General features: G+C 38.8%; 2 protein-coding genes across 2 annotated transcripts in view; one reads left to right on the top strand and one right to left on the bottom strand.

Moving 5' to 3' along the window:
* Positions 1–16,949, top strand: part of LOC127865171 (squamous cell carcinoma antigen recognized by T-cells 3-like) — a 45,087-nt gene extending 28,138 nt beyond the window's left edge. The window contains exons 11-22 of the mRNA XM_052405120.1: positions 259–317; positions 439–545; positions 1,120–1,232; positions 1,347–1,423; positions 2,229–2,435; positions 3,112–3,382; positions 3,524–3,624; positions 4,157–4,351; positions 4,753–4,842; positions 14,240–14,323; positions 15,083–15,246; positions 16,694–16,949. Coding sequence (XP_052261080.1) covers positions 259–317; positions 439–545; positions 1,120–1,232; positions 1,347–1,423; positions 2,229–2,435; positions 3,112–3,382; positions 3,524–3,624; positions 4,157–4,351; positions 4,753–4,842; positions 14,240–14,323; positions 15,083–15,246; positions 16,694–16,871 — 1,646 coding nt within the window. The 3' untranslated portion in view covers positions 16,872–16,949. The remainder of the gene's footprint in view (positions 1–258; positions 318–438; positions 546–1,119; positions 1,233–1,346; positions 1,424–2,228; positions 2,436–3,111; positions 3,383–3,523; positions 3,625–4,156; positions 4,352–4,752; positions 4,843–14,239; positions 14,324–15,082; positions 15,247–16,693) is intronic.
* A 3,481-nt stretch (positions 16,950–20,430) lies between these two features.
* Positions 20,431–25,934, bottom strand: part of LOC127865190 (T-complex protein 1 subunit zeta-like) — a 41,059-nt gene continuing 35,555 nt past the window's right edge. The window contains exons 7-12 of the mRNA XM_052405167.1: positions 24,762–24,921; positions 23,996–24,175; positions 22,239–22,479; positions 21,651–21,794; positions 21,029–21,101; positions 20,431–20,717 (exon numbers count right to left, since the gene is read on the bottom strand). Of these exons, the coding sequence (XP_052261127.1) occupies positions 20,639–20,717; positions 21,029–21,101; positions 21,651–21,794; positions 22,239–22,479; positions 23,996–24,175; positions 24,762–24,921 (877 nt within the window). The 3' untranslated portion in view covers positions 20,431–20,638. The remainder of the gene's footprint in view (positions 20,718–21,028; positions 21,102–21,650; positions 21,795–22,238; positions 22,480–23,995; positions 24,176–24,761; positions 24,922–25,934) is intronic.

Genomic DNA, 25,934 nt, shown 5'->3' with positions numbered 1-25,934 from the left:
TTTTTTTAAATGGTGAGGCCGAATTGTTTGAGCCAAAATAATCAGTTATTAATATATACTAGTTTAACAAAAATGTTCTGTTGGAGACATTATAGCATTGCACCAGATTGACTTTGGGACGTTTTACTATTCCATATTTGGTTATCTGATTTTGAAACATGTGCAAAGTGTTGTTTGTATGTGTTTTTTTTAAGCAAACACAGTGAAAAACTTAAAAAAAGTATTAAATTATTTATGTCCAAAAAATTTGTATTGCAGGTTTTGGCTTGGAAGGGGACCCAAATGGAATTCTGAGACAGACCTGGGCTATAATTGAGGTATGACCATTGACCAGCAGAAAGAAACATCATGTCTTAAATGTTAACATGCGTTATTTCAGCTTTTATGATAGTGAAGTATATTCATTGGCTGAATGTGCTGTTTTGTGTGCATGTCTAGGCAGGCCGTGACAATGTGGTTAAAGCCCGGCAGCTGTGGGGAGAAATCATGTCCTCCGGGAGGGGCAATGAGGCTGCCCTATGGTTGGAGAATTACAGGTTTGAAAGGTATGTTAACAGTCTTGTATATTCAGCATGTGAAAAAAATATTGTCAATACTGTCAAGAGTATGTGCTACCTGTACTTGTTAATTTTTTTATTCACCTCAGCTTGACCAATTACCATTATATGACTTAGATTCTGTTAGTTAAAAAAGCTTTATTTATTTATTTAAGCTCAATTGAATAAAAATTCAAATGCTTATTGAAATGCTGTCAAGTAAACGGGAGATCTAAAGAACGCTCTCACAGTGGGGACCAAACCCTTGACCTCATGGTCTTTAAGTGGGCACCATACCCTCTAAGACATGGTGAAACCAAGCATTAACAGCCTAACAAGTATTTATAATATAAAATGAAATAAGATTCTCCCAACAACATAACCAATCTATGTGAGGATTACAGTAGCTATGTGACTATTTGCAGGCAGTATGGGGACAGCAAGCACTGTCGTAAGGTACTGCACTATGTGAGGACTACAGTAGCTATGTGACTATGTTTGCAGGCAGTATGGGGACAGCAAGCACTGTCGTAAGGTACTGCACTATGTGAGGATTACAGTAGCTATGTGACTATGTTTGCAGGCAGTATGGGGACAGCAAGCACTGTCGTAAGGTACTGCAGAGGGCACTCAACTCTGTCACTGACTTCCCTGAATCAGTTGTGGATGCCTTAATCAACTTTGAAAGGCTTGAAGGTATTTGTTATCTTGTAAAAAAATTGATTTCAATAAATATTAAAAAAAAATGTTTTCATCCTAGCTTTTGATTATCTGGATTCTGCCTTGTTCTTAGTTCATATGTACTTGCAGGCAGCTTGGAGCAGTACGAATTGGCTGTTAGCAAGTGTGAGGCACAGATGGAGAGGATCAATGAACGCAGAGAGAAGGTGGCACTCAACTATTTTTTTATTAAATCTTCGAAACTAGCTAATCTTTAAACAATAATTGAATGTGGAATTTTTCGTGCTTTATTAATTGCTTTCAACTTGTTCATGTTATGAACACACAAATCATGTCTTTTGTTTGTAGGTTTAATAAATGTTAGATATAGTTCAACATGAATGACTGGGTTCACACTTTGATCTGTGTTTGCTATTATGTGTTCTTATTTTGGAATTTGAATGTTATGATTCAACCATTCAACTTAGCCAATTTTGATGTAAATCTGTGGAATGACTGGAATTTGTGGAATGCTCATTTCGAGGGGATTTAATCACAGACAGAATGATCCATTATTAGAGATTGTTTATTGATATGCCCTCATTCGGGGGCATAAAAACTAAACAAATTCAAACATCTTGCCAAAAATGTGTCTATTGACTAATTTTTAGTGATCGAACTGTCCGTTTGTCGGTCTGTCCGTCACACTTTGCGTTTAGGTTTCGAAAAATGTTCATAACTTCTATGTCCCTTCAGATAGCAATATCATATTTGACATGCATGTGTATATGGACAAGGCCTTTCTATACCACACAAATTTTGACCCCTGTGACCTTGACCATGAACTTAGGGTCCGCGTTTAGGTTTCGAAATCTGCGTTTAGGTTTAAAAAAAAGCTCATAACTTTTATCAAGCGTTTATAGGGGGCATAAGTCATCCTATGGTGACAGCTCTTTTTTTCTTTATTTTAATTATTTCCGGGCTTTAAGCTGCATTATTTGAGACATTCAATTTTGACGTTTGATTTCACAGGAGAGGGAAATAAATGAACTCAAAGCGGACAAAAAGGGAGGTAAGGGAGGTGTAAAAGGTAAGCACAAGCATGTGGAGAGGTCTGGGAGGGGAGCACACACTGGGTACCAGAAGAAACCCAGAGACCAGCAGACACAGAAGAAAGACTGGAACAACAAGCAGGAAAACAACAAACCAGACACAGAAATAAAGCCGTACAAACGAAAGGTCAGTTCAAACATGATTTAAATACACAGTCACCATATTAGTGCCATATGAGGAGTGAGTTTATGTCTGTTAATTTGTGTGTATTCACAGTTTCATTCAGAAAGATTAGTTTAAATACAAGTTTTATGCAACACTATCTTTGATGACTGGTACAAATGTTATTCAATGCTTCTTTTAATTACAAGTGCTTGACTTTCTTCATTAACATTTGTTATGTTTTACTTCCTTTCATCACAAGGGTTTTGTTTTACCACCTTTATTAACAACCTTTACTTCCTTTATTTTCAAGCCTGATGTTTTTCTTCCTTTCATTATGCCCCCGGTAGGGTGGCATATAGCAGTTGAACTGTCCATTAGTCCGTCTGTCAGTCTGTGCGTCCGTCAGAAAAATTTAACATCGGCCATAACTTTTGCAATATTGAAGATAACAACTTTACATTTGGCATGCATGTGTATTTCATGAAGCTGCACATTTTAAGTGGTGAAAGGTCAAGGTCATCTTTCAAGTTCAAAATTCATAAAATGCAATCCAAGGGAAGTTATAAGCTTTAAAAGGGAGATAATTTCTAAACCTGCCAAATGATATATTGAAATTTTATTTCAAAGCGGCGCAATAGGGGGCATTATGTATCTGACAAACACTTCTCTTGCTTTAAGTGTTATTCTTATCCCTCAGAATGAAGCAGCAATCACAGAGGAGTTCAAAGCCCCACTTCCTGTCTCAGCAAAGGTCAGCCAGCCTCCACCTGCAGGGTTCAGAGGTCAAACGGACACCAGTGTTCCAGAAAATTCTTCACAGGACCAGCAGAAAGGCCTTGGTGATGGCCTCAAGAAGAGTGCCCCACCCCCAGGGTACAAGAGACCTCGGGAGCAGACGTCACCACCCCCTGGCTACCAGGCTGATAGACAATCGGAAGTCGAACCTCCAGAAAAGAAAGCAAAATCAGGTAGTGTACACAATGGTTAGAATGACCTGTCAATTGTGCTGTACATTTATTGCTAGATAATTTGAAGTCAATGTTCAGATGAGGTTAGACAGGAATCAACTATATCCTTAAGTTTTCATTGGTAATTGATTGTCATTACAGATGTAGATCCTGCATCAAAAGCTAGTGAAAACAACACAGTATTTGTCAGCAATTTGAACTATAAAATTGATGAAGAACAAATCAAAAGTTTCTTCAAGAAGGTGAGTTTTTTTTTACAGAACATCTTCAAAGTTAATTTTTCAAAAGTATACTGGTTTATCATATAATCCAATCTTTCCTAGAAGTGATTTTTGACACCAGAATAATACAATTTGAAGACACATTGAAAAAACAATTGTGTTAAAGAGCAATGTCCAGTGTTTAAATGTAGTTTGACATCATAACCAAGTTTTAATTGAACAGTTTTCAATATTTTCTAAGAGCTAGATTACAATATTCTGTTCTATCTCTTGTTTTGAAAACAGGCAAAACAGACCCCTTGAAATTGGCCCAGTCAAAAGCAACCATAAAGGCAAAACTGAATCCATGTTAAGAAAAAATATAATGATATAATAATCATATTATTATTAAATATGTTTATAAAGATGATGTGTGTATTCATTAGGATGAGTTATGTGACTTATTGGCAAACAATTAGAATGTTCGAAGCACTAAAATAAAATATTTATTTCTGAGATGAAACAGTAAAACACTGTTTATAAATGAAAGGTTTCTTATGTGTTACATGTCCAGTGTGGAGAGATAGAAGATATCCGGCTGATCAAGAGTTTTCAAGGCAAGTCCAAGGGCTATGGGTATGTACAGTTCACAGATGAGCTGGCTGTGTCTAATGCCCTCACCTACGACAGAACACCCATGGAGGGACGACCCATGTTCGTGTCCAAGTATGAGAGCAGAGGGGGACAGAAGACGAAAGCTGATTTCAAGGTTTGTCTACTCTACCTAGTAATGTTATGGCATTGTTGTTGTTGTTTTTTTGCTTGATTGAATATTGGCATCGTTACCCAAATCAGATTTCTTGTACATATCTTATAGTAAAAGGCTCATTTTAGAATTCCTGAAAAGGAAAGGTGATGATATATTAAAAGTATATCAATTCAAGATTATTATTGCTTATAATTGAATAATGAGAAAAAAGTAACACCTGATACGTTTCCCCAAAGTCCTGGTACATTTATGGAGTAAAGAAACTGTTCAAACAGGCCTCTTTATATGTTCTGAATGACACTTGTAAATTGTATAAGTTGATAAAGGTAGTTCTGTTCATCCAAAAACAGTATACTCAACCAAGCTGGAGGTATGATTTTCATTTGTTCACATTGTTTCAGTACGCTACCTCTCTGGAAAAGAACAAGCTCTTTGTCAAGAATCTCCCCTTCACTTGCACAGAAGATGTCATAAGGACCATGTTTTCTGAGGTAAGTTTTAAATTGAGCTTTCTAGCATAATTTGTAAGTATTATAATAATTATAACTTTGTTATACTGCTAACATTTGAATATTGTAAAATGTTCAAACATATTGGTGTTTCAAGATTTTAAGTGAAACTGATGTTGGTTGTGTATTAATGTGTTAATGATAAAATATCATCCATCCTGATTGGATTCACAGTATATTGTCAGGTGTAACCTTGGCAACCAGGGTTCAATGCCCACTCCTTGGGCATGTGATGAGTTTAGTTGATGGTCCCCATCACCAGTGAGGAGGCTAAGTAAGAAGCCATGTCCAGTTTTACTGACCGTGTATACCACCATGCTGGCTCAGTAAGAAGCCATGTCCAGTTTTACTGACCGTGTATACCACCATGCTGGCTCAGTAAGAAGCCATGTCCAGTTTTACTGACCTTTTATACCACCATGCTGGCTCAGTAAGAAGCCATGTCCAGTTTAACTGACCGTGTATACCACCATGGAGGCTCAGTAAGAAGCCATGTCCAGTTTACTGACCTTGTATACCACCATGGAGGCTCAGTAAGAAGCCATGTCCAGTTTAACTGACCGTGTATACCACCATGGAGGCTCAGTAAGAAGCCATGTCCAGTTTTACTGACCGTGTTTACCACTATAGAGGCTCAGTAAGAAGCTATGTCCAGTTTTACTGACCTTGTATCCCACCATGCTGGCTCAGTAAGAAGCCATGTCCAGTTTACTGACCATGTATACCACCATGCTGGCTCAGTAAGAAGCCATGTCCAGTTTTACTGACCATGTATACCACCATGCTGGCTCAGTAAGAAGCCATGTCCAGTTTAACTGACCGTGTATACCACCATGGAGGCTCAGTAAGAAGCCATGTCCAGTTTAACTAACCGTGTATACCACCATGAAGGCTAAGTAAGAAGCCATGTCCAGTTTAACTAACCATGTATACAACCATGTAGGCTCAATAAGAAGCCATGTCCAGTTTAACTAACCATGTATACCACCATGCTGGCTCAGTAAGAAGCCATGTCCAGTTTAACTGACCGTGAATACCACCATGGAGGCTCAGTAAGAAGCCATGTCCAGTTTAACTAACCGTGTATACCACCGTGTAGGCTCAGTAAGAAGCCATGTCCAGTTTTACTGACCATGTTTACCACCATGGAGGCTCAGTAAGAAGCCATGTCCAGTTTTACTGACTGTGTATACCACCATGGAGGCTCAGTAAGAAGCCATGTCCAGTTTAACTGTCCATGTATACCACCATGAAGGCTCAGTAAGAAGCCATGTCCAGTTTTACTGACCATGTATACCACCATGCTGGCTCAATAAGAAGCCATGTCCAGTTTTACTGACCATGTATACCACCATGGAGGCTCAGTAAGAAGCCATGTCCAGTTTAACTGACCATGTATACCACCATGCTGGCTCAGTAAGAAGCCATGTTCAGTTTAACTGACCATGTATACCACCATGCTGGCTCAGTAAGAAGTCATGTCCAGTTTACTGACCTTGTATACCACCATGGAGGCTCAGTAAGAAGCCATGTCCAGTTTACTTACCATGAATACCACCATGTAGGCTCAGTAAGAAGCCATGTCCAGTTTTACTGACTATGTATACCACTGCAGAGGCTCAGTAAGAAACCATGTCCAGTTTTACTGACCATGTATACCACCATGTAGGCTCAGTAAGAAGCCATGTCCAGTTTTACTGACCTTGTAATCCGCCATGTAGGCTCAGTAAGAAGCCAAGTCCAGTTTTACCTACCGTGTTTACCACTATAGAGGTTCAGTAAGAAGATGTCCAGTTTACTGACCGTGTTTACCACTATAGAGACTCAGTAAGAAGCCATGTCCAGTTTTACTGACTGTGTATACCACCATGGAGGCTCAGTAAGAAGCCATGTCCAATTTTACTGACCCTGTTTACCACCATGGAGGCTCAGTAAGAAGCCATGTCCAGTTTAACTGACCGTGTATACAACCATGGAGGCTCAGTAAGAAGCCATGTCCAGTTTAACTGACCGTGTATACCACCATGGAGGCTCAGTAAGAAGCCATGTCCAGTTTAACTGACCGTGTTTACCACCATGGAGGCTCAGTAAGAAGCCATGTCCAGTTTGACTGACTGTGTATACCACCATGTAGGCTCAGTAAGAAGCCATGTCCAGTTTTACTGACCATGTTTACCACCATGGAGGCTCAGTAAGAAGCCATGTCCAGTTTTACTGACTGTGTATACCACCATGGAGGCTCAGTAAGAAGCCATGTCCAGTTTACTGACCATGTATACCACCATGGAGGCTCAGTAAGAAGCCATGTCAAGTTTTACTGACTGTGTATACTACCATGGAGGCTCAGTAAGAAGCCATGTCCAGTTTTACTGACCTTGTATACCACCATGGAGGCTCAGTAAGAAGCCATGTCCAGTTTTACTGACCATGTATACCACCATGCTGGCTCAGTAAGAAGCCATGTCCAGTTTTACTGACCATGTTAACCACCATGGAGGCTCAGTAAGAAGCCATGTCCAGTTTTCTGACCTTGTATACCACCGTGTAGGCTCAGTAAGAAGCCATGTCCAGTTTACTGACCATGTATACCACCATGCTGGCTCAGTAAGAAGCCATGTCCAGTTTTACTGACCATGTATACCACCATGGAGGCTCAGTAAGAAGCCATGTCTAGTTTACTGACCTTGTATACCACCATGGAGGCTCAGTAAGAAGCCATGTCCAGTTTTACTGACCATGTATACCACCATGCTGGCTCAGTAAGAAGCCATGTCCAGTTTTACTGACCATGTATACCACCATGGAGGCTCAGTAAGAAGCCATGTCCAGTTTTCTGACCTTGTATACCACCGTGTAGGCTCAGTAAGAAGCCATGTCCAGTTTACTGACCATGTATACCACCATGCTGGCTCAGTAAGAAGCCATGTCCAGTTTTACTGACTATGTATACCACTATAGAGGCTCAGTAAGAAGCCATGTCCAGTTTACTGACCTTGTATACCACCATGCTGGCTCAGTAAGAAGCCATGTCCAGTTTTACTGACCATGTATACCACCATGGAGGCTCAGTAAGAAGCCATGTCCAGTTTTCTGACCTTGTATACCACCGTGTAGGCTCAGTAAGAAGCCATGTCCAGTTTACTGACCATGTATACCACCATGCTGGCTCAGTAAGAAGCCATGTCCAGTTTTACTGACCATGTATACCACCATGGAGGCTCAGTAAGAAGCCATGTCCAGTTTTACTGACCATGTATACCACTACAGAGACTCAGTAAGAAGCCATGTCTAGTTTACTGACCATGTATACCACCATGTAGGCTCAGTAAGAAGCCATGTCCAGTATACTGACCTTGTATACCACCATGGAGGCTCAGTAAGAAGCCATGTCCAGTTTACTGACCTTGTATACCACCATGCTGGCTCAGTAAGAAGCCATGTTCAGTTTACTGACCTTGTTTACCACCATGCTGGCTCAGTAAGAAGCCATGTCCAGTTTAACTGACTGTGTATACCACCATGCTGGCTCAGTAAGAAGCCATGTCCAGTTTAACTGACCGTGTATACCACTGCAGAGGCTCAGTTAGAAGCCATGTCCAGTTTACTGACCATGTATACCACCATGTAGGCTCAGTAAGAAGCCATGTTCAGTTTAACTGACTTTGTATACCACCATGTAGGCTCAGTAAGAAGCCATGTCCTGTTTAACCCTTTCAGTGCGGGAACCGAATTTTGAAGGCCTTTGCAAACAGTTTGGTACCTGATGAGACGCCACAGAACGTGGCGTCTCATCAGGATCCAAACTGTTTGCTATTCTCATAGTATTCTTTGAAACAAAATCGAAGAAAATGCTAATTTTAGAAATTCAGCAGACGACATTTAAGCAGAAGACAAATTACCCAGCATGCAAAGGGTTAAAGACCTTGTATACCATTATGGAGGCTCAGTAAGAAGCCATGTTCAGTTTAACTGACCGTGTATACCACCATGCTGGCTCAGTAAGAAGCCATGTCCAGTTTAACCGACCTTGTATACCACCATGCTGGCTCAGTAAGAAGCCATGTCCAGTTTAACTGACCGTGTATACCACCATGCTGGCTCAGCAAGAAGCCATGTCCAGTTTAACTGACCGTGTATACCACCATGCTGGCTCAGTAAGAAGCCATGTCCAGTTTAACTGACTGTGTATACCACCATGCTGGCTCAGTAACAAGCCATGTCCAGTTTTACTGACTTTGTATACCACTGCAGAGGCTCAGTAAGAAGCCATGTCCAGTTTACTGACCATGTATACCACCATGCTGGCTCAGTAAGAAGCCATGTCCAGTTTTACTGACCATGTATACCAGGGTTCCCTCTGGGCTATAAAAAGTTGTCGCCACTTACTTTCGCCAAATTAAAAAAGTTGTCGCCACACTGGGGCTACATTTGGGCAATGAAGATCATGTTATTATAATACAAACAAAAACTGAGCATTTTACTGTATGTTAAATGAATTGATTTAATAACAGTATGATTAATAATAATAACACATTTAATAGTGTTCATTTAATAAAGGCACATTCAATCAGTTGTAAGTCTTGTTGATTGACATCTTCTTAGCAGCCTGAATATGTTGCCACAGTTTGGGTGCTTCAGCAGCTTTCTGGTAATCTGAAAATACAACATGGGAAATAATATTAATATAATACTAATAATAATCAATTAATGTGTTGTATATAAATAATATTAATGTGTGTTAGCATATGACCTGAAAATATGCATGTGTGTATATCAAATGTCAAATTGATTTTCATGTTCTTAACTATGTTCATCTTTTTTTAAACGGTACATCTGGAAGTGAATGAATTGATATAAAGAGTTCACACAGCATAGATTGTGTGTTGGAAATCATATTGAAGGAAAGGAAATTCTGATGAACAACTGTCTTTGTTTGGTTTTTGTTTGTTAGCTGGTGAATGTTAGCGGGGGACCGTTTGCATTTTTGAATGAGTCTCAACATTATCAGAATCTAATGTTTACTTTCTATAAGTCGTTTTACTCTCTGAACTTGCCATTTTGACGAGTAAAACAGAAATATCATGTCACTTTTAAATAGAACCAATACATGTTAAATGTTTAATTATTTTCTATTATTACACTGATTTTTCTAAAAACAATCAATACTTAAGTCTTACCTTTTTGATTGTCATGGTTGTCAACGTAACGGTCTTGAATTGGCTGCAAACACTGTGACAAACACTTCACATTTAAGCGCTAAGTTGGTATATCAGGGCAACAGATAAGGATCGTTTTATCGTTTTTACGATTTATAGTGTACAGGAAACGAATTGAAATACAAAATCGATCGTACATTAAACGATTACAAAATTGGAAAACGAATTGCAATCGATTCTTTGTCGTTTTATTTTACCGATACCCTCCATACTGCGTTTGATTTGAATAAGTATATGGTAACTTTCAATGCGATCATAATATTAGTGAAAAGTTTATATGAACACAGGTTCAGAACAGTGTCTTTATAACAATTTTCTTCCATCAAAAAAATACGCGAAAATGTCGGCATCTTGTTCTAAACGGGGACGTGCTAAGAAAATTTCTTTAGGGGCTTGCGCGCCTAATATGTTTAAATTTGTAACGCGAAACAATTCGTCGGGTAAAGAGGTTGTAAAGAGTGTTTTAAAGCTAAAAATGTGTGCTCTGAGACAGAAACACAGGACTGGTAAAAAACAGACTCATTATAATATATGCTTGGTCAATAGACAATTAAATGAATTTATTAATATAAGCAAGCAAACATTGACAATATGAATATATCATGACTTCAGTTAATTTATTGCAATAAGAATTGCTGCAAATTGTCACCGCCGAATATTAAAGAGCTCATCTCACCCAGAAATAAAGGTAAGTTTTTATCAACTGTAATTTTTTTTTTGACGAATTGATTTGAGGGGAAAAACTAACTGTTTCAAAAAGCTTGCAGTGAAAACTAATTGACATGAAATCTTATCTTGTCGGTATATTTCAATGTTGCCTTATCTCTGAAGCAATAAAACTACCGACCAATTATGATAACTTGTAACAACATCCCAGATAATTGCAATTATCACCATTGCATGCCACTTTGCGACAGTTGCATACTCTATTGATTTCAGCAGTGTCGCTTAAATCACGAAAATCTATTGCATAACGACTGCCATAAAGCCCGTGGTAAACAGAGCGTCTTATGTTATTTGAAGGAAATATTAAGCAGAAAAAATGCGAATTTTCAAAAAATCGCCATTTGCGAAAATTATTCGCCAGAATATTTATTTTGTCGCCATTGGCGACAATGGCGATCAACAGCGGGAACCCTGTATACCACCATGTAGGCTCAGTAAGAAGCCATGTCCAGTTTTACTGACCTTGTATACCACAATGTAGGCTCAGTAAGAAGCCAAATCCAGTTTACTGACCATGTGTACCACCATGGAGGCTCCCTGAGAAGCCATGTCCAGTTTAACTGACTGTGTATACCACCATGTAGGCTCAGTAAGAAGCCATGTCCAGTTTTACTGACTGTGTATACCACCATGGAGGCTCAGTAAGAAGCCATGTCCAGTTTTACTGACCATGTATACCACCATGCTGGCTCAGTAAGAAGCCATGTCCAGTTTTACTGACTGTGTATACCACCATGGAGGCTCAGTAAGAAGCCATGTCCAGTTTTACTGACTATGTATACCACCATGGAGGCTCAGGAAGAAGCCATGTCCAGTTTTACTGACCGTGTTTACCACTATAGAGGCTCAGTAAGAAGCAATGTCCAGTTTTAATGACCATGTATACCACCATGGAGGCTCAGTAAGAAGCCATGTCCAGTTTTACTGACCTTGTATACCACCATGCTGGCTCAGTAAGAAGCCATGTCCAGTTTTACTGACCTTGTATACCACCATGCTGGCTCAGTAAGAAGCCATGTCCAGTTTTACTGACCGTGTATACCACCATGTAGGCTCAGTAAGAAGCCATGTCCAGTTTTACTGACCATGTATACCACCATGCTGGCTCAGTAAGAAGCCATGTCCAGTTTTACTGACTGTGTATACCACCATGGAGGCTCAGTAAGAAGCCATGTCCAGTTTTACTGACCGTGTTTACCACTATAGAGGCTCAGTAAGAAGCCATGTCCAGTTTTAATGACCATGTATACCACCATGGAGGCTCAGTAAGAAGCCATGTCCAGTTTTACTGACCGTGTTTACCACTATAGAGGCTCAGTAAGAAGCAATGTCCAGTTTTACTGACCTTGTATACCACCATGCTGGCTCTGTAAGAAGCCATGTCCAGTTTTACTGACCGTGTTTACCACTATAGAGGCTCAGAAGCCATGTCCAGTTTTAATGACCATGTATACCACCATGGAGGCTCAGTAAGAAGCCATGTCCAGTTTTACTGACCGTGTTTACCACTATAGAGGCTCAGTAAGAAGCAATGTCCAGTTTTACTGACCTTGTATACCACCATGCTGGCTCAGTAAGAAGCCATGTCCAGTTTTACTGATCATGTATGCCACCATGGAGGCTCAGGAAGAAGCAATGTCCAGTTTTACTGATCATGAATGCCACCATGGAGGCTCAGTAAGAAGCTGTGTCCAGTTTTACTGACCATGTATACCATGTATACCACCATGCTGGCTCAGTAAGAAGCCATGTCCACTTTTGATGATCATGTATACCACCATGGAGGCTCAGTAAGAAGCCATGTCAAGTTTTACTGACCTTGTATACCATTATGGAGGCTCAGTAAGAAGCCATGTCCAGTTTTACTGACCATGTATACCACCTTGCTGGCTCAGTAAGACGCCATGTCCAGTTTACTGACCTTGTATACCACCATGCTGGCTCAGTAAGAAGCCATGTCCAGTTTTACTGACCATGTATACCACCATGGAGGCTCAGTAAGAAGCCATGTCCAGTTTTACTGACTGTGAATACCACTATGGAGGCTAAGTAAGAAGCCATGTCCAGTTTTACTGACTGTGAGTACCATCATGGAGGCTCAGTAAAAAGCCATGTCCAGTTTTACTGACCGTGTATAACACTTTGGAGGCTAAGTAAGAAGCCATGTTAAGTTTTACTGACCATGTATACCACCATGTAGGCTCAGTAAGAAGCCATGTCCAGTTTTACTGACCATGTATACCACCATGCTGGCTCAGAAAGAAGCCATGTCTAGTTTACTGACCTTGTATACCATTATGGAAGCTCAGTAAGAAGCCATGTCCAGTTTTACTGACCGTGTATACCACTACAGAGGCTCAGTAAGAAGCCATGTCCAGTTTAACTGACCGTGTATACCACTTTGGAGGCTAAGTAAGAAGCCATGTCCAGTTTTACTGACCTTGTATACCACCATGGAGGCTCAGTAAGAAGCCATGTCCAGTTTACTGACCTTGTATACCACCATGCTGGCTCAGTAAGAAGCCATGTCCAGTTTTACTGACTGTGTATACCACCATGGAGGCTCAGTAAGAAGCCATGTCCAGTTGACTGACCATGTATACCACCATGCTGGCTCAGTAAGAAGCCATGTCCAGTTTTACTGACCGTGTTTACCACCATGTAGGCTCAGTAAGAAGCCATGTCCAGTTTAACTGACTATGTATACCACCATGGAGGCTCAGTAAGAAGCCATGTCCAGTTTACTGACCTTGTATACCACCATGTAGGCTCAGTAAGAAGCCATGTCCAGTTTTACTGACCATGTATACCACCATGCTGGCTCAATAAGAAGCCATGTCCAGTTTTACTGACTGTGTATACCACCATGCTGGCTCAATAAGAAGCCATGTCCAGTTTAACTGACTATGTATACCACTATAGAGGCTCAGTAAGAAACCATGTCCAGTTTTACTGACCATGTATACCACCATGTAGGCTCAGTAAGAAGCCATGTCCAGTTTACTTACCATGAATACCACCATGTAGGCTCAGTAAGAAGCCATGTCCAGTTTTACTGACTAAAGAAAATGTATACCACTACAGAGGCTCAGTAAGAAACCATGTCCAGTTTTACTGACCATGTATACCACCATGTAGGCTCAGTAAGAAGCCATGTCCAGTTTTACTGACCTTGTATACCACCATGGAGGCTCAGTAAGAAGCCATGTCCAGTTTTACTGACCATGTATACCACCATGCTGGCTCAATAAGAAGCCATGTCCAGTTTAACTGACCATGTATACCACCATGGAGGCTCAGTAAGAAGCCATGTCCAGTTTTACTGACTATGTATACCACCATGTAGGCTCAGTAAGAAGCCATGTCCAGTTTTACTGACTATGTATACCACCATGTAGGCTCAGTAAGAAGCCATGTCAATTATTCTGTGTTTGCAGCATGGAGAGGTGAGGAGTGTGCGGCTGGTCACTTACAGGAGTGGGGCCTCCAAGGGCCTGGCATATGTGGAATTTGCTGATGAGGTAGGTGCACATAGCCGCTATAATGACTTGGGCTGATGTCGTTAAACTCATGTAGTGGTAATTATATGTGCCTTAATCTAGGAAAACTGGGCATAATGCATGAGTGTACAGTGTCTTCCCAGATTAGCCTGTGCAGTCAGCACAGGCTAATCAGGGACAACACTTTCCACTTTCATGGACTTTTAAGGTTTCTTTTAAACAAAAATTCAGTGCAGGAGGAAAGTGTCTGGTAAGACTGAGCAGATTGTACAGGCTTATCTTGGAAAACACTTGACACACATTGTACAGGCTTATCTTGGAAAACACTTGACACACATTGTACAGGCTTATCTTGGAAAACACTTGACACACATTGTACAGGCTTATCTTGGAAAACACTTGACACACATTGTACAAGCTTATCTTGGAAAACACTTGACACACATGTTTTAAGCACAGTTTTCCCAGAATGAGGCTCAAATACAATGTCTTGACTGCTAAAACACAGTTTTTTATTAACTGTTTTTATTTAATTTTGATTATTGGTGTGTATAAATTTAACTGCAAAAGCTATAATAAACAAGCATATTTGGAAAACAGCCTTGTCCATAACATTCCAAACAATGTCCTCCTAGTGTTTTGAGTTGTTTGTAGGCAGTTCAGCAAGTGAAATTGTGCAAATGTCATTAAGAATACTGATTTAAATGAATAAAAAGCGCTACTACGTTGAAATAATCTTTTTAAAGAGTGCCATGACTGAGACTTGAAGATTGTTTGTAGCACTCAGCCTCCCAGGCCCTGCTGAAGACTGATGGGCTGATGGTGGGGGAACACGAGATCTCTGTAGCCATTAGCAACCCACCCTCCCGTGGTACACCCATGGGCCAGAGAGAAGATAATGGCTATGTGCCAACCCTCGGAGGGGGCAAAAAGGAGACAACAAGGTGAATATTCAAAGGCACACAAGAAAAGTATCATGTTCATGTAATACATTCAAAAGAAAATGTGGTTAAGCTAACTTTGAAAATATAAGTATTCAAATTTATGCCCAATTATTTGGAAAATACAGTATTCTTAAAATTCATTCTGTCCCAATATATTTGACTGAGCCTTGCTCTCTGGGAACACAGGGTTTAATGCCTGTGAGTAATTGGTTTCAGATTAGCCTGAGTAATTGGTTTCAGATTAGCCTGTGCAGTCTGATCTGTGAGTAATTTGTTTCAGATTAGCCTGTGCAGTCTGATCTGTGAGTAATTGGTTTCAGATTAGCCTGAGTAATTGGTTTCAGATTAGCCTGTGAGTAATTGGTTTCAGATTAGCCTGTGCAGTCTGATTTTTGCAAAGAAGAGACTCCCTTTAAATACAATAAAAAGCCAAAAGTGTCTTCCTTGATAATGGTAGTCTATTCAGACTGCACAGTCAAAGGTGGGACGAAACCTAACTCACATGGGGTAGTCTATTCAGACTGCACAGTCAAAGGTGGGACGATACCTAACTCACATGGGGTAGTCTATTCAGACTGCACAGTCAAAGGTGGGACGATACCTAACTCACATGGGGTAGTCTATTCAGACTGCACAGTCAAAGGTGGGACGATACCTAACTCACATGGGGTAGTCTCACATGCATTACACCAAATAGTCCCAGAGCAAGACTCAAATATCAGGGGTGTCAATTGTCCCAAATTTGAATTCCGGAAAATTAAGCCGTAGGATAAAGGGAAGAGAGGGCCCAACCCCCCGAGCCCTAGCTTATTGTTCTTTTTTTATAGTCTTTCTAGGTGCAATTTCTGGTGAGTACAATGCGAAATATTATAAACCAAACCATCCGTAACACTGCAGGTGTATTTGTCATTCTAAACAAATCATATTAAGAACTTCGAAATTAAATTAAAATCGACAAACCAGCGTATCCGAAAATGACTGTCCGAAAACATGTCGCAATACATCATTTGCAAATGAAATAAAATAAGCATATCGTTTGACTGCAGAAAATGAAAACCAGTAACCAGTAACCTAGCAAATACGCAGTCAATATATAATTTGATTAACATATTGTTTTAAAATATGATATTGCGGTGCTTTACTTTGCCAGTTACTGCTCATGTCAGTGCCAACCGCTTACCAATCAGAAATCAATAAATAAAATCGGTACCAAGCGCAAATGTCCGGAATGCCGACGATGCTATAACAAAATTCGTCCTGAAATGATCCCGCACTAAAAGAATTTTGTCCCTACTCCCACCCGCCTTAGACAAACTCATCCGATTTACATTCACCTCAAAATCAACCCTGGACGGCTCAAATCCGGATTTCCGGAATAATCCGGAAAATTGACACCCCTGAATATGTATGTTGTTGTATGTAAGCCTACAAATGTGTATTTTTACAGCCGAGGAGTAGCTAGGACCCAGGTGATGTTGATGCCTCGGTCTGTTTCCAAGAGGCCTGCTGGGGCCAGTCTCTCTCAGAACTCGGGAGCCAGCAGCAACAACTCTGAGCAACATACTGACAACACAACAGCTAGCATGAGTAACAGTGACTTCAGAAATATGCTCTTGAAAAAGTAAAGGAACTGTTCTAGAGAATGTTTTTGGTCTGTGCCATGGTATGCCTGTTAGTGAATAAAAATTAAGGATCATTCAAAATTGTTCTTGAAATTACATGCGAAATACAATGCAACAAACAAGTGTATTCCTCAACATAAGATTTATGTCAGAAGTGTATTTAAACACCTATTTTTTCATCCAATTTGTTGGCAAAACGCTTTCAGATATTTACCTGAATTTTGGTGCTAGTTTTACCTGTATGACCTTCAGATCAAGTTCGAGTTTTTTTACCACTAAGGAGTTTTCAGACAAAAGTGGAATGAGGGGGCATTTTTTCTTATGAACACGTATCTTTTTTCATGGCATTTAATTTTTGTCAGATTAAAATGGTATTCTGGGTTTATTGAAGCAAATATTGTGTTAATTAAATTTTGCATGTTATTCATTCTAGACTTATCAGTTTCACAAAAAGTTAGCAACAATAGCTGCTGGAGTAATCTAATCATAATAAAATGAAAAATATAATGAAAAATGCCATTGGGATATGAAACTTTTGGTCAAATATAAAGGGAATAAAACTTAAAATGTATACATCTTTCGACCATGATGCCCACCCGTCAGTGATTTTCAATGTTTTGGGGACATCGGGTGTCGTTTACCACGTTTGAATATAAAGTGCGAAAAAAAAATCTAAAACAAATACAAATTTAAGTAGTTCAAAGGACAAGAAATGCCAACAAAGCAACTAAACAATCATCATGGTTACTGCAGTATAGCACCCTTTAAACTTTGTTAAGGTTATTTAATTGACATGAAAGTTTGTGGATTTGTAATATCTGACTTTTTCATTGATTTCAATTCTCAGATTTTAATCACATCTACAAAACTTTGGACTACCGCTCGTCTAATCTTTGAGGTCATTGTTGAGCAAATCCACAAAAGGAGTAAATACGTTTTTCAAATATTGGTTTCACAGTTCATTTCAATAATATGCTCAATTGAGAAAATAGTGGACAATCGCTAAACATTTGTAATGAAGTGCCAGTCCAGACAAGCTGTATTGTTTCCAAAACGAGTCTTTAAAAGTGATTGTACCAAATTGTGGAAATATGTGACGAGTAAGTAGCATGATCACTCTGCAGCCTCTTCAACTACAACCGCGTACTCTTTACACTTTCAAGTATGAGAAACATGCACAGGTTAGAAAAACTGCCTTTTTAATAACAGTTTGGCCCTTGAAAAACATATACCGTGAATTACAACTAAAATTACGTGGGAGTACAATGGAATCACCACAAAAGTCTTTAAATCTGTCTGACTTTAGACAAACACTTGTCAGCTGGAGTTTTCAACTATTTCATGTACAACATTCAAGCTTGTATGATTTATTCTTAAATATATTAAAGTAGTACATGTGCAATTTTATCATCCTATGTTAAAGAGTAACAAGGGCTGTTTGTAAAACATGCATGCCCCCCATACGGGCTCTCAGTTGTAGCGACAGCCATTGTGTGAATATGTTTTTGGTCACAGTGACCTTGACCTTTGACCTAGTGACCTGAAAATCAATAGGGGTCATCTTCGAGTAATGATCAATGTACCTATGAAGTTTCATGATCCTAGCCATAAGCATTCTAGAGTTATCATCGGGAAACCATTTTACTATTTCGGGTCACCGTGACCTTGACCTTTGACCTAGTGACCTGAAAATCATTAGGGGTTATCTGCCAGTCATGATCAATGTACCTATGAAGTTTCATGATCATAGGCATAAGCGTTCTTCAGTTATCATCCGGAAACCATTTTACTATTAAGGGTCACAGTGACCTTGACCTTTGACCTAGTGACCTGAAAATAAATAGGGGTCATCTGCCAGTCATGATCAATGTACCTATGAAGTTTCATGATCCTAGCCATAAGCGTTCTTGAGTTATCATCCAGAAACCATTTTACTATTTCGGGTCACCTTGACCTTTGACCTAGTGACCTGAAAATCAATAGGGGTCATCTGCGAGTCATGATCAATGTACCTATGAAGTTTCATGATCCTAGGCATAAGCGTTCTTGAGTTATCATCCGGAAACCATTTTACTATTTCGGGTCACCTTGACCTTTGACCTAGTGACCTTATAATCAATAGGGGTCATCTGCGAGCCATGATCAATGTACCTATGAAGTTTCCTAGGCCCAAGCGTTCTTGAGTCATCATCCGGAAACCACCTGGTGGACGGACGACCGACTGACATGTGCAAAGTAATATACCCCCTCTTCTTCCAAGGGGGGCATAAAAATGTTATGCCCCTTTTTCTTTCCACTAAGACTTTCTATGATTTTATTATTATTAACTGTAACTGTAATAACTTCACTGAAACCAAAAGGTCAACAGGTTTGATATTTGGTATGAAATCTTGTTAAGTCTTCTACAAATTTTGCTATTATATTGCCCTGGGACTAATACTGACTAAGCCTTGAGGGTAACCGGGTTATATGGAATACTATCACACATTATCTTTTAAAAATATCATTAGAAACGGTTTGCCCACACTTATTATTTTGTACATATCATGTTGTGGTCCTGTACACAATTTGTTAAAATCACGCCCCTAGAGTATTATTTATATACACCTGTGTTGAATAATTTTGCACACTTAAACGTAGAACCAGTGTCCTTTTTGGTGTGTAATGGTCTTATTGTTTCTTAACCATGCCTTTGTCAAAACTGGTCATGCCCCATTGTCAATTCAACTTTGATCTTGTGATTAGTCAATAGACTAATTGTGATGAGTCACGAGACTACTGCGAGACTACTGGCATCTTCCCCAAGTTTGAAATTAGGTCAAAAACTAAATCACTAGCTAAAATTTCAGAAAAAGCTTGTGAACAATACAGGTAACCATTATTGCGCAAGTTTCATGAAACTGTCCGATTATTTGTTCCGATTAGATCTTGAGCAATTTTAAAACTTGAGTCATGTTGGGTCAAACAGCAGGTCATTAAGTCAAACTTATATACGATCTACTGGCTACTTTTATTGCCCAGATTGTATGAAGCTTTGTCAGAACATTTTTCTTAAGGATATCTCGACCAAATTCAAAAGTTTGTGACATAAAAAAGTGGTTCACTATGTTTAATTTAAAGAAAAAGCTTGTTAACAGTAGAGAAAATATAAATGGCCCAATCTTCATTAAAGTTGATCAGAAGATTTGTGTTAATTATGTATTGGCCCAGTGTAAAACTTCAGGAATGATATAAGAAAAGGTTACTAGATCAAATTAAAGAAAAAGCTTGGAACACTATAGGCCACATTTATAGCCAAATCTTGATGAAATTTGGTTGAAACATTTGTTGTAATGATTTCTGCCCTAAGATTAAAACTGTGTCATAAACGCTAGATTACTTGTTAAATTCAATAACATGGCATTTTTGTAAAGCTACACAAGCTTGGTTAAGATCACAAATTCAGGTAAACACAGACGACCGTGTCTTATCACAACATGCCCAAGCTCCATTATAGTATGAAGATATAACTGAGCACACATCAATATGAGTTTGGCCTATATAATAGATTAAAACATAAACATGGAAAATGCACATTTATTTGTTCACACAGCAGTTAAAAAAAGATAATTAAATTACATGTTAAAGGCTATAAGCACATTTTGTGATCTAGTGTCAATTATTTTCCTAATAAACAGCTCATGCAGAACACATTTTCCCATCTGGACGTTTATCAACTAAAACTGTGCAGAGAATGGGAGACGACTTCCAGATGACTGCATATAAGCCTTTCATCCGTCTCCCTTAAGTGAGCTCATTCCAGCCCTCATGATTTCATCCACAAGAAGCAGGTTGCTGGCTATAACAGTGCTGGAAATGAACAAACATGCAGCCAGTTAAGACCACAAAACATTTTGAAGATAAAAATGGTTACAAACAGCTAGTTTCTTCAGACATCAGTGTAAAACTACATGTTTTGGAAGCCTTTCACTACTACCGCTGCGTCAGAATATACAGCTGGTCGGGTTATAAATATACACTTTGATCAGTGAAAGTTATTTATTAACTTTCTCTTCATACAACTTCTCTTTGTTCGACAAAACAAGCCATGGCTTCTCTGATAAGAAGGTTTCAAACATTCATTGCATCTACAAATTATACTGTAAAACATGTTCCCTTACCATGAATGTAAAAGCTGTTTCTTCACTCGGTAGTTGTCTAATATGCCAACATCCACAGGAATGAGAGCTTCACCTGTAATAATAAAAGATAATATACTGTGAATCTATGCAAGAACAGCAACATATTCACTTCAAGTAATTTCGAAGAAATGGAATACAAAAATAAGTATTTTTTTTTCATGGCATTTTAATGAGCAAGCTGTAGTTTAATTTGTGCATATTGTTTCATTTGATTGGCAAGTAGTTATTGGATTTCTCGTAATGGAGTTAGAACATGGTTGAGCAAAGTTTGAATTTAAATACCATTTTAAACAAACAAATCATAAATGAATGCGGATATAAGTTAACATAAATATATCTAAATCTTTGCAATGCAATTTTTAATCATTCTCTTTTTGTTCAGAACCATTTTCGATGTACTGGCTGTATTTAAATTAATTTAGTTTGTTATATAAGTTGACACAAATATAACTATCTTTTCAATGCAATTGTTGATATTTCTCTTATTGTTCAGAACCATGTTTGATGTACTTTGTGTACTGGTATGTACATTAACTTAGTTTGGTTATATACTTTTGTAAGTTCAAAGCCAGCACATCAAGTTTGTTACTACACAACCAACCTGTTTTTATATCCAGCCCAACCGCCTGCTGGGGTCCGGTGTACTCTTCCTGCAGCTTAACTATGGCCTCCTGGGGATCAAGCCCCGAGTTCTGAGCCAAAACCTTGATGATCACCAGCAGAGCATCTGCATAGGCCTGAACACCTGGCAACCAAATAGAACATAATGAATCCCATACATAGGCCTGTACACCTGGCAACCGAATAGAACCGAATGAATCCCATACACAGGACTGAACACCTGGCAACCAAATAGAACAGAATGAATCCCATACATAGGCCTGTACACCTGGCAACCGAATTGAACAGAATGAATCCCATACATATGCCTGAACACCTGGCAACAAAATAAAACAGAATGAATCCCATACATAGGGCAAAAATAGCAAGCAAAATTACAATAATGAAACTTCATTTAAACGTTCATCTTTACCTGCTTAATAAATCAATGCATTATGTTTTGTTTGATCATTCGACCAAACAATTACACCATTTTACATTCCTGTCAACGTAAGGCTCCACATTTATTTCTGACTCACTCCAGCAATCTAATGCCATGAAACCAGGAGAACATTTATTGTTCACCTACCCAATCTGGCTCTCCCCTTCACCTCGTTCTTGTACTTCATGAGCTCCTGGTAGGCCGCTATTTCAAAGGCCCCCGCCCCCGGCAGCACGCAGTTATCCTCTATGGCGTTCTTCACCGCCCGCAGGCCGTCCCGTAGAGCGTCCTTGATCTGGGTCAGCGTGTGCTTGTTGGGCCCCTTCACCAGCAGGGTCACGGAGAGTGGGTTCTTGCATTCCTCAACAAACGTGTACTTGTCCTCCCCCTGTGAGGTCACATGGAGTTACATGTCAATCAAACATAACTACTTAAGAGTATGCAAAATGATGTTTGAACTTACAACTACACATGTAAAATCAGCTGTATATTTTTTTGTCTGTTTAAATGTAACAAAAGATTGCCAAGCAATATTGTCCCCTACCGGTGAAACTCCACCATTGTCAGAATAATTATTTTTTATTTATTTTTTATATATATTTGTTGCCATAGCAACCAGAATTCTTGACGTAGGAACAAAATGAAATGACGTGCATAATCTCCATATTGCCATCTATCCATTTTTCAAGTTTCATGAAAAAATATGAAGAACTTTTAAAGTTATCGCAGGATCCAGAAAAGTGTGACAGACAGACAGACTGACTGACAGAGCGCAAACCATGAGTCCCCTCCAGTTTCACCGATAGGGGACAATAAATTAAGAGATTTTCTATTAAATTACAAGTTAAGGAAAAAATAAGCATATACCATGGTTAGCAAAATCACATCACTAAGTGGTACATTTTTGGGTCAGGTCAACTGATATTTTTCAATTAACTTGTCTCTGGATAATCATTTTTATTACATATTACTCACCGTAAAATATAAAATTAAAAGGCCAATTTCAATTTCACAAGACCCTGTGTTATCACGATTTATCATTTACTCAATTATCCTTTTTCACAACCTTTAAATTTCCCTAAGCAAGTCGCTTCAATAATGCTCTATCTACATCGTTAAGGTACAGTAGTATTGATAGGCACCTTGTTCAACAGTCAAATGATATTCTTTTGCATTTACAACATGAAACTGCCAACAACTTCACAGTCACTTCAGAAACTACCAGTGTTTTTTTTGCTTTTTATTTAAAAGCCTGTGGCTTTTGGATTGCGAAAAAATAAGATTGCGCAATAAACCAACAAGTTGGGAAAATATAATATAAATACAAAATGTACTATTCAAGTTAATAAGAAAGATTTGCATCAAAAAAATATTTCAGTTTGATTGGAAATAATTTAAACATATAACAAAAACATAGCCAAAACTTGCAGAAATAACAACAGCAACACAAATGAAATGGACTGACAGCTTGCTGAATGCACTGACCTTTAATTTCCATTCAGATTGAAGGGTAAATGATTCACATATTGTAACTTGCAACTATTAATATTGATTTTGTTTTGCGCAAATCATCGGCAACAAAATCATTAACAAATCATCTTTGCTAGTCGAGTGGCTATAATTATTATAATATTTAATAACAGTATTATATGTACCTTTTCAATATTGATCAAACTTAAATTAGCTGATATTTAATCACTATACCACATATAAGCATCAAACATTGATAAGGATTTAAGAATGATTTGTCAAATATTTTAATTATGGAGGCATTTTGCTGTATAATATATACCAACCAGTGGATTTGCCTCGAGGACAAGTTATATTTTGTATTTAGTGCTTCCTGGACAAGTAAGAATTGTTCAGACTTTGCCAACACTGTTTGGCAATATGGAGGTACTCACAAGGACATGTTCATACACCAGCCCTGCATGACCCAGGCAGTCCAGGGTCAGATCGTCCACAGAGTTCATGGCAATACCGCCGCACGCGAGGGACAGACGCTCCATGTTGCGCCTCTTGGCCCGCCTCAGTCCCACAATGCCCTCCTTGGCCAGCATGTCCAGTGACATGGGATCTATACCCTGCAACAACACACAATGTGTAATACCCTGCAACAACACACAATGTGACATGGGATCTATACCCTGCAACAACACACGTGTAATACCCTGCAACAACACAGAATGTGTAATGATGGCAATTTGGCCTAAGGCTTACTACTAACTCTTGCAACATAAAACAAGATTTTTTTTCCTTTAATTTAATATTTTTTTCCTTTAATGTAATGTAAAATTTTAACAGTATCAAAGTAATTTTCAAGTCGTTTTTTAAGTAAGATGAAATATTTGTGTAACCTTTTAGCAGTGCTTTTTTTGCTGATCTTATAGCTGATATTGGTTTATAATCCCAATGCAAACAAGAGTGCTAACATGCCACAAAATACATTGATCTGTGAATGATGTATTTAATAGTTGCAGAAATGATGGCACAGAAAATAATAACTACAAAAAACACACACACATGAAAATGTCATAAAACCAGGTCTTCAATTAAAATTTTACACATTAATTCAAATTGTGTAAATCTCAATGCAATTAACCAGTAACACTGCTATTACTTTACTTCTATGAATGATCATGAAAACTATACAATCCTCTGACAACCTACCTTTTGATTGATAACAATGAATCCCTTATTGGTGCCATCACAGACTTTCTTCTTAAACGCAATGATTTTCTGGACACGGTCATCAATGAACTGCCTCTCTGCTTGTACAAGCTTCTCACGCTCGGCAGCGCTCTTGTAGAAAAAACCCGAGTTCACCTCCCTGACAAGATAAAACAAAAAGAGCTGTCAGAGGAGAGCGCGCTCGACTATTCGAGAGCTTGACAGTATAACGTAAGCCATCATGGAGAGGGGGGTATATAATTATGTGGGTGTGTGGTCATTTAATAGATGATCTTTCAAAAAAAGAAAGAAAAAAAAAATTGGGGGGGGGGGGGGGGATTCTGGGGTGGGGCGTGGGGGATAGTTTGGGTGGAGTCCATTGTGCTTTGTCAGGTAAGTGTTGTTTTGTCGAAGTATGAATCACATATGATGTTAAATAAAGAAGTTATGGCAATTTAAGCAAAATTTATTAATTTGACCTTGAGAGTCAAGGCCATTCAAATGTCAAGGTCAAATTCAACTTGCAAGGTACAGTAACATCATGATAGTAAAGAAAGTATTTGAAGTTTGAAAGAAATAGCCTTGATACTTTAGAAGTAAAGTGGATCTAAACACAAAATTTAACAAAATATTCAAAGTTACAAACACAAAAAAGGGCCATAATTCCTACAAAATGCTTGATACAGTTGTCTGCTCTTGTTTATAGGTTGGGGTCATGTTGGTAAAGAAGTATGCAAAATATAAAAGCAATATGTCAAGGGACATTGACAAGAGCTGTCAGAGGACAGCGCGCTCGACTATTCGAGTGCTTGACAGTATAACGTAAGCCATCATGGGAAAATTGTTAATAATCAATAATTTATTAGACGATCTTTCAAAAATAAAAAAAGGAAAAAAAAATATATAAAAATTGGGAGGGGGGGGGGGGGTTGGGTGAGAGGGGGGTATAATGTGGGGTGGGGTTATTTATTAGATGATGTTTAAAAAAAAAATTGGGGGGGGGGGTAGGGGGGGGGGTGAGAGGGGGGTATAATGTGGGGTGGGGTAATTTAGTAGATGTTTAAAAAAATAAAGTTTTTTTTTTGGGGGGTGGGGGTGAGGGGGGTATAATGTGGGGTGTGGTTATTTATTAGATGATGTTTAAAAAAAAATTGGGGGGGGAGAAGGGCGGGG

This window comes from Dreissena polymorpha, chromosome 1, assembly GCF_020536995.1.
Source record: "Dreissena polymorpha isolate Duluth1 chromosome 1, UMN_Dpol_1.0, whole genome shotgun sequence".
Taxonomy (NCBI): domain Eukaryota; kingdom Metazoa; phylum Mollusca; class Bivalvia; order Myida; family Dreissenidae; genus Dreissena; species Dreissena polymorpha.
Note: the sequence above shows the minus strand (reverse complement) of the source record. Positions and strands in the feature narration are given on the sequence as shown.